At 36.4% G+C, this 15,234-nt stretch overlaps 1 protein-coding gene across 5 annotated transcripts in view; it reads right to left on the bottom strand.

Annotated features, from left to right (window-relative positions):
- Positions 1–5,192: 5,192 nt before the first annotated feature.
- MKLN1 (muskelin 1) overlaps positions 5,193–15,234 on the bottom strand; it is a 377,314-nt gene continuing 367,272 nt past the window's right edge. For 4 of the 5 annotated variants that reach the window (XM_065541080.2, XM_074035999.1, XM_005550798.5 and 1 more), the window contains one exon: positions 5,193–8,805. In XM_065541080.2, the coding sequence (XP_065397152.1) occupies positions 8,684–8,805 (122 nt within the window). In that variant the 3' untranslated portion in view covers positions 5,193–8,683. The remainder of the gene's footprint in view (positions 8,806–15,234) is intronic. The other variant, XR_012432863.1, reaches the window with a different exon arrangement.

Here is a 15,234-nt window from a genome sequence, read left to right as displayed (position 1 = left end):
TTGTCTGTTTTTCTTTTGGCTTTTAACAATAGCTCATCTTTTTTGAATGTGAATTTAATTATGACCATATTAAAAAGTCCATCATAAACAAAGACTCCTCCTCATGGTATGAATATGCTCCATATGCCCATAATGGTGCATAAAGGATTTAGAAATTCAAATGAGTCTTAGGGTTGAAATTTCCAATGACCTGAGCAAGGCAGCTCCCTATAGCTTCTGGATAACATCTTACACCCAGAGTTCAGGCTTAAAGAGACCCATCAACACAATTATTTTCAGATTGTCTGTCTAGAAAAGGGCAATGCTCAAAGGAATATAAATAAGGGTGGGGACATATGCTTCCAGCCTGGTCCTTTCTCCATGTGGTTAAAAACAAAACAATGGAATGGCTGTGCTAATTTTTTTTTTTTTTAATCTTTTCTAGCCTTTACTAAAATGTTTGGTAATGGAAATAAGTCAGGGAAAATAAAATGAAGAGGTCTCATTACTTAGTTAATACTGGTTTTTCTTCTTTATACTTAGTAATTTCTTAGTTTTTAAAATGATAAACCTATTTTGACAATCACTAACATCAATACATTTTATCATAAGTCCCATAAAAGATATTTAACATTCTCCACCTTTTGGCTAAGCTGGCTGCTACAGCACCACATTTCCAGTCCAGGAGATGTTTTCACAAACAGAAGGAGCGATTCACAGCATTAATAAGCAGACTTGGAAAGATAGATTTTATTGGCTATGGAGGAAGTTGTATCTTTCTTCTCAATCTAATTTTCAGTCCCATTTCGGTTTTGAGAATCTATCTCTATCAGAGGGGATCTTAATTTCTGACTACTGAGTACTTCCAATTTATAAAATAGCTGACTTTTTAAAAATTCTAACATCTTTCCCAAACTGTTTAGAAATATGCCATATTTGAAAGATGGAATACTGTTTGTTCCCAAGACCAACACAAGAAAAGGAGGTCCTCATCTTTGCTTTCCCGTACTCTTCCTCTGAGGCTAACGACTCAACTGTACATAGCTTTTGGAGTGGGAGCAAGGCAAGAAATCTCTTTAAAAAGAGCATTTAAAAAATGTGTGTCTATGTGTATATATATTTATATGTCTACATAAATCTGTTCACAGGAAAATGTTACATTATTTTCAACTCTAAATTATGCAGAAGACTATACAAAGTAGTTAATTAATACTATACTATCTACCTTCTTTTCAAAAGACATTTCACACAAATCCAAAAAGTAAACTGGCTTAAAGAATAAGACAATCATAACACCTCTTGCCCAGGCTAACTGTAATGCTTAGGAAAGGAAGTTCACGTTTATTTTTCTAAATGGATGATTTGTAAGTAAGGAAGAAAATTGTTTACAATTGATCAGTCACCAAAATCATTTTTTTTTTCTGGGAAAGGAAAAAAAAAAAATCCCAAGATCAGTATACGACTTCTTAATAAATTTATCTTCCCCCGTGGAAGACTACTCATAAGTAACCTTTTGGACTCTGATATTTTATTATTAAATTTGGGAGTGAGTTGTTAATTACTTGGTATTAACTATCTTGTAACTTGGTATTATTTGAGGCAACACACTACAGCTGTCACTTGCAAACACCTGATGGCATGGCTCTAATGGTGTAAGATCCTCTCCTTTGTTGTAACTCAATTCACAAAGCTCTGCCAGTTGCAATGGGATTGGGATTTATTCTGCATGCCTCCTCTAATTTAATTAATCACTTTACAGATGTGGAAGAGACCTAAAGAAAAAACCAAAATTATGAAATACTTTTTTTTTTTTTTTTTTTGAGACGGAGTCTCGCTCTGTCGCCCAAACTGGAGTGCAGTGGCCGGATCTCAGCTCACTGCAAGCTCTGCCTTTTGGGTTCATGCCATTCTCCTGCCTCAGCCTCCCGAGTAGCTGGGACTATAGGCGCCCGCCACCTCGCCCGGATAGTTTTTTGTATTTTTCTTTAGTAGAGACAGGGTTTCACGGGGTTAGCCAGGATGGTCTCGATCTCCTGACCTTCTGATCCACCCGTCTCGGCCTCCCAAAGTGCTGGGATTACAGGCTTGAGCCACCGCGCCCGGCCTATGAAATACTTCTGATGCCAAACCCAGATCTCATTATTTCTTGGCAAAGCAAAATTAACAGAGACCCTTGGGATGATATATAATTAATTTAAGGCAAAGAAACTAATTATCAGTTCAATTCTGTACGTGTTACAAGTTATACATGAAATGACAATTTTCCTCCTATGTTAAAGGGCTAGAAAATAAAACCAACCAAATGACATGAGCTAAACCGTAACAAAGGCTTTCTTGAGATTTGCTAACAAAGGAGAAATAAAGCTCAAAATTGGCTTTTTGAGTGGCTCCTTAATCATGCACACAGCCTTGTTCAGTATATCACACAGAGTGTTTCTTCTTCCTGCCAATTAATTTGGCATTCATTAAGTAATGAATGAAACTGAAGAATGATGATCTCCTCAGGCTGGTATTTGTGTGGCAGACAGCTCAGATATCTGAGCTAACTGCTGGGACTGCTAGCATCCCAGATGGTACAGAGCTATGTTGCAGCAAGAGCTTAAACTCAGTGAATAAGCAAGGGAGCCCCCAAACTGCATGTGGAAATGTTTCATGGCTGGTTTTCCTGCTGGATCCTTAACAAGGAACTGGCTATACATAAGAAGCTGCTCACCTAGTTTAAGATTTAGAGCCCATTAACACTAGATTTTCTGTTTTAAGATCTCACACGGTTATTTGGGAGAAGGGAAGAAAGGTAACTAACCAAGAAATGCTACTTCCCAAAGATTATTTGGAATTACTGAATATTCTGGAAGCATGAGCTTTGAGGCCTTTTGGTAGTCTTTTCCCCAGCATCTCATTAACAAAATTATTTTAGGGTTAGAAATGAAGAAATTTCTTTTTCCTTTCTATTTGTGGACCTCTAAAATCCATGGGCAAAAAAGCTCCTATTTTTCCTCCTCTAACATACCCTCATTGTCTTCTCTAGCTCGTTCCTGAAGTTTAATACTTCCAAGTCAAAATGCCTTAGATAAGCAAAATAAGACCTTGCACACAAATGTTTAATAGTTCCCTGAGGCTGTTTGAAAAGCAGATAAAAAGGAAGACATTATTTTATAATTAAAAGTGATACCTTAGAACTGGTCCAGTTCCCTACTAAACATTTCACCTTTTTTGTTGTTGACCCTACAGCTTTCAGATAACATCCATGTTAAATTCTGTTTTCCTGCAAGCTCGGCAGTGTTTGGGGATAGACAGCATACTGCAAATCTTATTTCCAAATAACGATTCCAATTAAGAAGATAAACTAGGACTACTCTTTCATTTTTGTGTTTTTAAGCTGTTAAGTAGGATCCAGCTCACAAAACTTTAGCAAAAAAGACAGTGATAATTTCCTCCGATGACATTTCCCTCTGCACCACTAGAGAAACTAATTTACTATAACCTCTAATGACTCTTTAGGTTAAGGGCTACAGAAGCTACCATCAGATGATTTCACTGGCTATGACTGGCATAAGAGTTAGTCATTTGAAAATGGAGCTAAATTCACATTTTTTTTGTTGTTGTTTTTTGGAGACAGAGTCTTGCTCTATTGCCCAGGCTGGAGTGCAGTGTTGCAATCATAGCTCACTGCAGCCTCAAACTCCTGGGTTCAAGTGATCCTCCCACCTCAGCCTCCCAAGTAGCTGGGACTACAGGCACGTACCACCACACCTGGCTAAAAAACAAAATTTTTTTTTTTTTTTTTTTTTTTTTTTGAGACGGAGTCTCGCTCTGTCACCCAGGCTGGAGTGCAGTGGCTGGATCTCGGCTCACTGCAAGCTCCGCCTCCCAGGTTCACGCCATTCTCCTGCCTCAGCCTCCCGAGTAGCTGGGACTATAGGCGCCCGCCACCTCGCCCGGCTAGTTTTTTGTATTTTTTAGTAGAGACGGGGTTTCACCGTGTTAGCCAGGATGGTCTCGATCTCCTGACCTCGTGATCCGCCCGTCTCGGCCTCCCAAAGTGCTGGGATTACAGGCGTGAGCCACCGTGCCCGGCAAAAAGCAATTATTTCATGGCAATTGAAGCCATTTCTAATATTCAACTATGTCAGAAATTTAAAGTCAATTCTTAACACAAATTCTAACTTCAGCAGAAAATCAATGCCACTCATGAGAGGTAGGAATAGAAACAAAAAGATTAAAAAATACAATAAAAAGAAAAACAAAAGGTAAATGGAAATTCTGATGATATGCTGAATTCAGGAGCTCTGCTATCAAACTTGTACTTTACCGTAGATATTTCTATGACAAGAGTCCCTAATGCCAGGAAAAGAGGCCAACACAGGTTTCTCCATTAAAGCTGCCACAGCCATTATTACTATCCCCAAATGAAAATGACTCAAGTATGTTTACAGCAACATCTGAATGCTATTAATTCCTTATTAATTTCATTATTCTCTTGTCATAAATAAGGATAATAGAGCACTTGCCTCAGAATTGATCTTTTTTTCCCAAGTAATACAATGCTCCTACAGAATGCCACAGAAAATCTCGGAAGTCTAGGGCTAACAAAAGTCAAGAATAAAGTTACATTACCTAAGAAAAATAAATGGAAAAACAATTCACAGTATTTGGTGGATAGAAGGAAACCAAGGTTTTAAAAATCATGTATAAATAGAACCTCTAAGACAGGATTTATTGAGAAAAAGAAAAAGCATCTGGTGAAGAAATTGACATACTGCAGTAATGAGTCCTCACCCAAAACAAATGAGGGCAGCATCATTCGTGTGAGCTCGTCAGCTTCATATTATTTCGACAAACTTGGAAATGTCTACCTTCAACCAACAGACCTCTAGACTAGAAGTTTTGGATAGCCAAGTCATTTCAGCATTAAAACAAATCACAGGGAGATAGAAGCCAGGGTCTAGAACCACAAAAGAATAGTGTTATTTGACTAATAAGGATTACAAAAATCTCTTGTGTTAAAGCGCCCAAAGATCTAATCTGTCGTATGTAGACCCTCTATGATACTCCTCCAGTCATAAACTTTTTCTGGGGCAGCCTTCACATCCTAGATCAGGGGCTATTTTAGGAATTCAAAACTTGGTGAGAATTCAGGCAAGAATTTCTGCAAAGGGATGAAATTGTGGATTAATGTGGATTTTTAAGAAAAGAAGGGTTAGGAAGGGTTGTTTTTTTTTTAATAGTTAGATGACTTTATTTAGAATATACGTTGTAATGATTCCCTCCCACAGAAATCACTTTAAACCATAACACACAAATACTGTGCAACATTCAACCAGCTAAGGATTTCACGTGACTTTCAGGAAATAAGTGACCCACAATTACCCAGTGAATTCCATGTAGTGTTAAGAATAATTGTAGGTACTTCTTCATGTAATTACCATGAAATTGAGTATAATTTAGAGAATAAAATCAGGAACATACTCCTAAGTGCTTTTTTGATCCATTAAGCATTCGTGCTTATCTCTCACTAAATGCTTGGGTGCCTCAAACTAGCTTTTGTTTACAGGCTAGATTTTAAAACACTGTTTTATTATACCTCTGTTAATGTATCTCTACATAGCACTTTAAAAGCAGACGTGAAGAGACCAACTGGAATAAGCTGCCAACTATTTATATACAATATACATACTTTGCCCAAGAATGCAGTTTTAGCAGCTTAAATCACTGAGCTCTAAACCCATCAAACTTTTCTATGATAAGCCAGTGACTTTTTAATGTATTCTATCAGTTTTTACTTATTAGACATGGACAGGTCTGTTTTCATATAAATGAAAATCAGGTCTAAAAGATGGCCTTGATAAGAGTTAATACTGTCTGTCAGCTTCAGCACAGAGGTAGGCATTCAGGTCTGAATTCCTTTGTTTGAATAAGAGTGATATATTCTTGAATCAATCAAACTGGCCACATGAGGTCTCTGCCATTACCAAAATAAAATGCAAATGCACTTAAGAGGTATCTTGAAAATCAGATTATTTCTCATGAAGTACAAGCACTGAAAATAATGTTGGATATCTAGTTTAATTTCTGGTTGAAAATAACGTATTATACTAGGAAAAAGGAAGACTGAGGTTGAAGTTGGAGATAATACAAATGAGCAAACTGTATCCCACTTAATTCATGTGTCTAAAGTGTTAGCCAGGTGTTTCAATTAGGGATTCACCTAGGCTAGAATGAAATAATTGTTAGGTAGTAAAGCATATACACTTGGCTATATAAACAGTGTACCTAAATACCAAATTCGATTATTTAAATTATAGTCTATGCTGGAATTCTTGGAAATACATGTGGGTCCTCACTAAATAGTGACATCTTGTGAGCAACATGTCAATCTTGGTCATGGATATATGAAGCACTACATTCTCTGCAATCATTTCCAGCAGTGCTCCCATTAAAGCCCCACAGTACTGTGTCTGACTTTTCAATTATCTCCTCAGTACATCTATCTCACTTTGGCAAGAGCAAATGGCTCGCTATGATTCAACCCCATTTAAACATGGCGGTGAGCAAAAAATTCCAGAAATGAAGGGGGAAAATTTTACCTAAATAAAGTGAGGAAAGATGAAATTAAAACAAATATGTTTTCCAAAAAAACTAGTAGGGAAGCAATTAGGGAAAAACAAAAATAAAATTACTGAGGTCAAGAACTTAGTTTCCTCCAAGTAACATTTAAGGAACTGATGAAAACAATTACAAAGAAGCACTGTAAAAATAAATGGTGGAGGGCAGGAGGATTTCGCTTGCTTAATCTTTTTAAAGTGCCAGAATTCATACTAAGCAAAACTAGAGCTTTTAAATTTAAGAAGTCTTAGCAAGTTCAAGTTCTTCCTTGTCAATCTTCTGATTTTCACCTGTCTCCCAAAAGATTTAACAGGCTATATTAGTGATATTAACATTTTATGTTCTTGTGTCACTCAGGGGAATCATTTTATGAAACTGTTCAAGTATGTAAGTAAACTGTATTTGCTTGACTGGATAGCCACTTGGTTATTCTGCAGCTACACAAGTTGGTACTTGCTGAATTATATAGCATACCCTTCACAAGTAAAGGTACAGATCAAATTGCTTAAGAAATCACTGTTGACTGCTTTGGGATGCTAGGAAAGCCAAGGAGCCCATGATTCAAGCCTAGAACTAACAAAAATACATTCCCATCAATCCCCAAAAGAAGTAAAACCATGTACTAAAGACAGAATAAAGTGGGACCTCAATGTTTCATTCCTATACATGACACTTTTTGAAACTGCAGGTTAATTTCTTCTTTGGTGAGGCCTAATCTTGCTACTCAGGGACATACTTGATTCCATAAAGCTCACTCTTAAGAGCCACTGGATCGACCAACATTTCTTTAATACGAGTCTGCTTTAGCATGGTGGCGGTCAGCTTCACACAACATGGTTTTTGAGCAAATGTAAGCACTAGCCAGATGCAGGTTCCCCACATTGCATTCCACAGCACCTTCTCAGAAGACATGTACCTCTCTCACAAAAAAAAAAAATTGACCTGTGGAAAAGTGCATCTGCTATACCTTGTTTTTTAATGAAAAAATATTTGAACTGTTCACAAAGTCTGGTCTATGTGCTTAATGAAATGCCTGTCAGTTGTATACCACTGGACAACCACAAACCATTTCTCTTTAAAATATCAATATCCACAAGCAGATACAGAGAGACAATGTGTATAAAAATAAATGAAAGCAAAGCTCTGGAAACCCAGCCTCCTCTCTCAAATGAAAATACTACAGAGACAGCACAAGAGAAACGGGAGCCCTGGTTCTGCAGAGCTCGTCTGGACGAAAGAGTCATTTTCTCCTAAAATTGCTATGAAGATATTATTCACTACTCGATCCCTCCTGCTGGTCATTTTTAGAATGGCTCTTAAAGGTTCTGAACTATTGTCTCCTCAGTTTAAGGTTTCTGTGACTCAAAGTCAGATGCTACTGTAATATCTACTATAAAATATATCATTACAGAAATATTATATACCAATCTCAGATAGGTGCTAGGGTCAATCTCAGGTTTCATGTTTAGTTTTATGGCCAAGAGTGCAAACTTGAGACCTCAGTTCTGCCTACTGTTTAACGTAACACAAAACAAGTCAACACAGACACAGATATCACCTTAACATACATCAACTGTCCTAGAGAACTATACACTTGTTAAGAATGAAGTAAAGAGGTAAACAAGTGACACCACTTACACGCAGTTGTGTGATGGGAGGTGAAGTGAAATGGGAAGGGAGAAGGCAGGTCAAATGACCAACAGCAACAACATTCAAAATACTTGTAGTGCCGAATCTGTTAATAGTGCTTATTTCCCCCAATTAAAAAAAAGAAATAAAAATCTGAAAGGGTAAACTGCCTAATTTTTCTTTTATACTCATTAATTCTTAAAAGATAAAGTAAGAAAAATATATATATATATTTAACTGGAAAGTATACCAATTTCACTTTATTAGCCTAATTTAGGAATAAGATGAGGAGAGCAGGGTTGAGGTCAGGCATGAAGGAAGAGGGTAAAAACTTGTGATGGTTAAGATCCCTTCAAAACTCTGGTGCAGTCCTCAATCACTGCAGCTTTACTGTCAGTCAATGGAGCTGCAATCCAAAAGATGGAAAATCGACTCCTGTTTTCCATTTCTGTGTCCAGTGACTCTTCAGTTACAGTGTGATGAGGTCTACCAGGTTGCCTTTAGGTGGAGTCATGCTGTCAGGAAAGAAATTTACTAAGGTGTCAAAGAGCTGAGTTCTTTGAGCATAGGTGTGATCCACATCAGAAAAGCCTGGTGAAGAAGATACAAAGAAACATCCATTGTGTTTAAAACATGTAACAGAAAAACTAGTTGAGACCAGCAGCAATGTATTTTTATAATGGAGAAATCAAATCAGGCTTCAAAACCAGGCAGACACTACTGATCTGACCCCAGTCCCACTACCTGGCTGTGGTGTGACCTTAGGTAAATTAATCAGACTTTCTGGCTTTCAGACTTTGCTTCCTCAGCTGTAAATATGTGACAATCCTGTTTACTTCATCCAGTTATCGTGCAGATTAAATGTAATTACATGAAAAACGTCTAGCAGAAGGACTGGCAATTCAGTTACTAAATAATATTGATCTTTCTTCTCTTCCTTACAAGGTCTTTCCTCTGCTGGTCCACTGAGGAAATTCCACTTGTCTTTTCTGACTTGTTAATGCTTCTGAACCACTAAGAAGTTTTTTGGTAATAAAAATATAATAAAATCAAAATGAAAGGTCTTTAGAAATTAGTCTAAAATCATTAATGTCTCTGAGACAGCTGGAGGTAGTCTCAGAGAACTGAGTGATGACACAGATGACTGAGGGAAAGAGATACATGTACAATATATAGAATGGTACCTGCGCGTAATAAACACTATACCTTTATGCTACTATGTACCAGGCCCTATGCTAGGCACACATTATGTGAGGAATAGGGCAATAAACTACTTCTATCCTGATAAATATTAGAAAGCGCATGACATTTTTAAAAGGTAGGGACTGTTAAACTAAAGGATTTTTCCCCTAACCTCTAATAAACATTCAACGATCAAGTTCATTCCAGCTAAAGGAACATTCAGTGAGATGCTGTCTTCATCAAGTGGTTTATCTCAGCTGCTTCAGATTTTTTACATACAAATGAGATATTTAAGTGATAAAATAAAATAAATAATTTCCCCTATTCCTGAAATAGCTGAGACATGAGAGCACTGCTGAGTGCCATGAGAAACAGAAACAGAGCCATCAAGAGTTATATATGCCATGGTGTTCAGTGAAGGCGACTTCAGATCAGACTGCTTTTCATTCAACTTAGAGAACCATTTTAGGTCCAATCTATTTTAATCTTGTAGAAGAACAGGAATAGACCATAACATTGCCAAGGATACCAGTTTCCTGGAAGGAACATAAACAATGCCTCAAGAACAGCACATTCCTTTTTATTTTTTAAAAATACATTGTTTTAAGTTTGAGGAAAATGTTTACTTGAGATGAGCTTGAGTTTAACAAAGCCCACTATCGGATCATGGAAATGAATGGAAAGAAATACTCCAACATATTAACAAAGGTTATCTCTGCGGTGAGATAAGAGTCTTCCTTTCTATTTTATGCTTTTTTTAAAAAAAATTTTCAAATTGTTTCTTTTTCAACTTTTTATTTTGAAAAATTTCAAACCCACACAAAAGTTTCAAGAATTGTGCAATGAACACCCCATATAGCCTTCACTTAGATTCATCTCATCAATTGTTAAAAGTTTCACCAAATACGTTCTCCCTCTCTCTTTCCCTGTGTGTGTACCCCACTGAAAATCTTTTTGCAGAACTATTTGGGAGTAAGTTTTAGACAGCTTTGCCCCCTATATGCTCAAACTAATTTCAGCTAAGAACAAGAACATTAACCTACATAATCAATATATATTAAATTCATGAAATTTAACATTGATGTCCCAATAATACCAGTCATTTTTCAGTCACTTTTTTATAGTCATGTTTCCTACTAACATCCAATCCAAGATCACATACTGAATTTAGTTTCCAATCTCTTGAGTTTGAAATAGTTCCTCAGCCCCCTTTGTCCTTTATGATACTAGTACTTTTGAAGAGCACAGAACACTTATCAGTGGAATGTGTTGAAGTTGGGTTGCCTGATTGTTTCTTCATGATCAGATTCAGTTTATGCAGTTTTGGCAAGAATACTACAGAAGTGATACTGTGTGTCTCAGGGCATCATCTCAGAAGGCATGTGGTACCAGTTTATCCCAACACTGATGTTAACTTTGATCGTCTGCTTAAGCTGGTATATATGCCAAATTTCTCCAAGGTAAAGGTATTCTTTTCTACCTTTGTAATTAATAAACTATTGATAGGGAGATAGCTTGATGAGACTGTGTAAATATCCTGTTCTTCAACAGCCCTGCATCCAATAATTTAGCGATCATTGATGATTCTTTCTAAAACAATTATCAGTTATATGATGGTGATTTTCTAACCCTATGATTCCTTCTACAGTTGTTGACATTCTATTGTAAAGAAGAGCTTTTTCTTCCCCTCCTCCCATTTTACTTATTTGTTCACATCACTGTGTACTCAGGGATTCTTCTCTTGTTCACTATGTTATACTCATTACTGTCATCATTCATTCTGATACTCATAGTGTCCCAGATTTGACCAATGGGAGCCTTTTTGAGCTGGCTTCTGTGTCTTTTTGAAATATACGCATTAATTTTGGGGTATCTTCTTACTTTCTGATATATGTCCAAATTCATCTTTACACAGTTCTGGAGTCCTAATTCCTTTTAGCTGTGACTATTATTTAAAAACCAAGCAAGAACAGCTGTACTAATTGCCAGGGTGTCACTGTTTCTAGGCCTATGCACACATACCTATCACATGCATACATTTTTTTTTAGAATATTACAGTTCATGCTTTTATTGTTAATTCTAATTTCTTAAAGCCCCAGAGGATTTAAGAAATTAATCCTTCTCTTATCCCATTCCATATCTCCCTTCTTCCACCAAGAAAACCCTCTCAGCAACATTGTATTTGTTCAACTTAAAATACATAAGAGTTCTAGATTTGCTATATATGTACCACCACCAACAAAAACTCAACATTACTTTGCTTTGTTTTTAGACTATACCTCATTGAAAGTATACAGTCTAAGCACTGTACTAAAATGGCTTAGTTCTCTCTTTTATGTTCTGAATATGTAGAAGTACAATGCTGTGTTATATTTTTAAAATAAGATATTGATTCTGTAATGCTACTCTAATAAAGTAATACCATTTTCTTGAGATCAAATTATCTAAGAGGGAAGAAACACTGAGTTCCTGTGTGGTAGGTACTTTAGGTATGATTATATTTCATTGTCACAAAAACAATGAAGTATTATAATCTCCAGTTTCAGATGAGATGACTTAGAGAGATTCAATAATCTTAAAGTTATTACTATTTTTGTTCTTCATCTATCTCTTTTACACAGAAAGAGATTCAGTAATTCAATGAAGTCTCACAGCTAGGGACGGAAGAGATGGAATGTGGAACCCACGTCTGTCTGACTCCAAAGCCCTTTATTTTTCATTAACTCATAGTCATTAAGTGCTTAAGTTGTAGGGCAATGTACTAAGCTCATTTAACTCTCAAAGCCACATCTTTTATTTTTATTTACTATTTACCTATGAGGAAACTGAAATTTACACTATCATTAGATGAACGGTTAAATTATGGTAGATCCCTATTATGAATAATAATGTATCACTTCGAAAGAATACAACTGATCTAGTGTAGCTTCATAAAAACATCTACAAGCCACATGACTAACTTTAAAAAATTATGCTGCGGAATATGTTTTTACATTATATAATAAATTTAAACAGCACATACAAACCTATATATTTATATGGGTGTGTGTGTGTGTGTGTATAGTTGATCTTGATCATTTACACATTCCGTATTTGTGAATTTGCCTGTTTGCTAAAATTCATTTGTAACCCCCAAACCAATACTTGTGGTATTTCTGTGGTTATTACAGACACGTGCTAAAGTGGCAAAATATTTGAGTTACCACACGCACACATCCCCAGCTGAGGCTGAACTCTGTGATCTCTGCTACTTTCTAGTTTCGGCTCTTACTATCCACAACAGCCCTTTCACCATCTGTTTGGTGCCACATTTTTGTGTTTTTGGTGGCTTCACTGTTTAAAATGGCCCCCAAATGTAGTGCCAAAGTGCTGTCTAGCATTCCTAAGTGCAAAAAGGCCTTATGGGGAAAATATGCATGTTAGATAAGCTTGGTTCAGGTATGAGTTAGAGTGATGTTGACCATGAGCTTAATGTTAGTGAATCAACAACATATATTAAATGAGGAATCTTTAAACAGAAACACACATAACATGTGGTTATATATTGATCAGTAGATAAAATGTTATGACCAGAGGCTTGTAGGAACCTAACTCTGTATTCTACTTTGAATGAGAACCAACTGCATCTATGTCTGTGTATATGATTGTGTGTGTGTAAAGGTGTATTACATATAAGTGATTATACTTGAGGGTAAAAGACAGAGATTGAGGAAAGTTGTTTAAGGAGAATCCTAAGCTTTATATGTAATCAATGTTTTTTCTAGAAACAAATAAAAAAGGGGTGGGGATCTAGGAAACTCATCAATAGCACCACAACTACTTAAATGGCACTGCTAGGACAACAAGGTGATACTAATTCTAAACCTCATGCTCCTAATCACTATGTTTATCTTACTTTATTTTCATACATAAAATAAAATGGAAAGAGGATGTAACCATTTGAGCAGTGGAAACTGGTAAAGCTCAGTGAGAGGTAGCACATTTAGTGGTTTAGAGAAGGCGTTCTGAAGCCATACTGACAGGGTTTTAATCCTGGTTTTGCCCTTCACTAGCACTATGCCTGGGCAAGTTACTTTAGCCTCTCTGCACCCTAGTTTCTTCATATACAAAAGGGGATCACATAGTAGCTACTTCATAGGGTTACTGTGGGGTAATCATGAGTTAAGACATGCAAAGTGTTTAGAACAGTACCTGGTCCCAAAGTAAGTGCTCAATAAATATTAATTAGCTATCACCCTATCACTAGTAGTATGACTGAAGGCAATGACTGCTCTAAAAATAAAGTGACCTATTAGGAATAATTTTTTGTTTTTAGAGATGGGGTCTTGCTACATTGCTCAGGCTGGATTCAAACTCCTGGGCTCAAGAAATTCTTCCATCTCACATCACCATGCCTGGTTAGGAATATACTTTTAATTTATCATCCTACACGTAGCTGGATTTTCCTACTGTGGTAAAGGAGAAATAACATGAATTCTCATTTTTTTCCTAGCATACACATTATTAAATGTATACTTATTTCTAACACTAAACTTCATATTTGGACTGTAAACTTCTAAAAAGAGTTGTGAGGACCAAAAAAGGACAAACCTGGGCAAGACAGTGAGATCTCATCTCTTCAAAAGATGTAAAAAAAGAAAAAAAATTAGCTCAGCGTGGTTGTGCATGCCAGCAGTCCCAGCTACTCAAGAGGCTGAGGCAGGAGGATTGCTTGAGCCCAGGAAGTCCAGGCTGCAGTGATCCATGACTGCACCACTGCACTCCAGCCTAAGCATCAGAGCAAGACCCTGTCTAAATAAATAAATAAACAGGTAATATGCTTTAGAGACCAGATTTTTCCTACTTGTCACAAACCTTGCTGAAAAGAAGTTTAATTGTTCCAATTCATACTTTCTAGAAATAACATACAGCTCTCAAACTTAGCAAAGTGACTGAGTTCAATCTTACAAGTGCCTATAGCCACCAGAAGCTCTAAAATCAAGATCCTTGGAGATTTTCTCCAAGGTCACACATTTTTCCAAAACTAAGATAATATCACCTTCCATCTTTCCGATTCTTTAAAATATTACATACAATATTAATACTTTTATTTAATTCTCACTAAGAGATGAACGTAAATTGGATTATTTCTGGAGGGAGTCATTCACAAAGTTTGGCTGAGGCTTTTTTTTTTTCAGACCTTAGAAAATGAAATATTCATTTATACAGTGAAAGGTATAGTAAATAATCCATTTTATTTCTAATCTAATTGGCATAAAGATAAAATAGTCTGACAGAAAATGAATAAAAACAAGAACCAGGAACTCTAAATAGGCATGAAACCTTATGAAAAGTACTTCTTGTTTATAAATAGTAAATCAAATTTCTCATTATTAAAATTAGCATACAATCTGAATTTGCTCCTTATCCAAATTCACCAGTGTTACAAAGATGACTTTTTTTTTGAAAAACAGAGACAAGATTCTGCTATGTTACCCAGGTTAATCTTGCACTCTCGGGCTCAAGATGATCGTCCCACCTCAGCCTCCAAAAGTGTTGAGATTACAAGCATTAGTCATCGCACCTGGCTAGAAGATTACATTTTTAAGGCAGTCAATATTAATGGTACCCTGAATGGAGCATTATTGCTTTACTGTGCTAAATGTCTTCCAGAATTATTTCATTTAATTCTCTCAGCAATTTGAGGCAAGTACTCCCATTACCTCCATTTTACAGATAAAGAAACGGATAATTAGAAAGTTTAAGTAACTTGTTCAAGATCACTTTTAAGAGATCCTGACTCTTAACCACCATCTCACATTCCAACCTCCTAATCACTAGGCTATACTACCTCCCCT

The sequence above is a fragment of the Macaca fascicularis genome, chromosome 3 (assembly GCF_037993035.2).
Source record: "Macaca fascicularis isolate 582-1 chromosome 3, T2T-MFA8v1.1".
Classification (NCBI taxonomy): Eukaryota; Metazoa; Chordata; class Mammalia; order Primates; family Cercopithecidae; genus Macaca; species Macaca fascicularis.
Note: the sequence above shows the minus strand (reverse complement) of the source record. Positions and strands in the feature narration are given on the sequence as shown.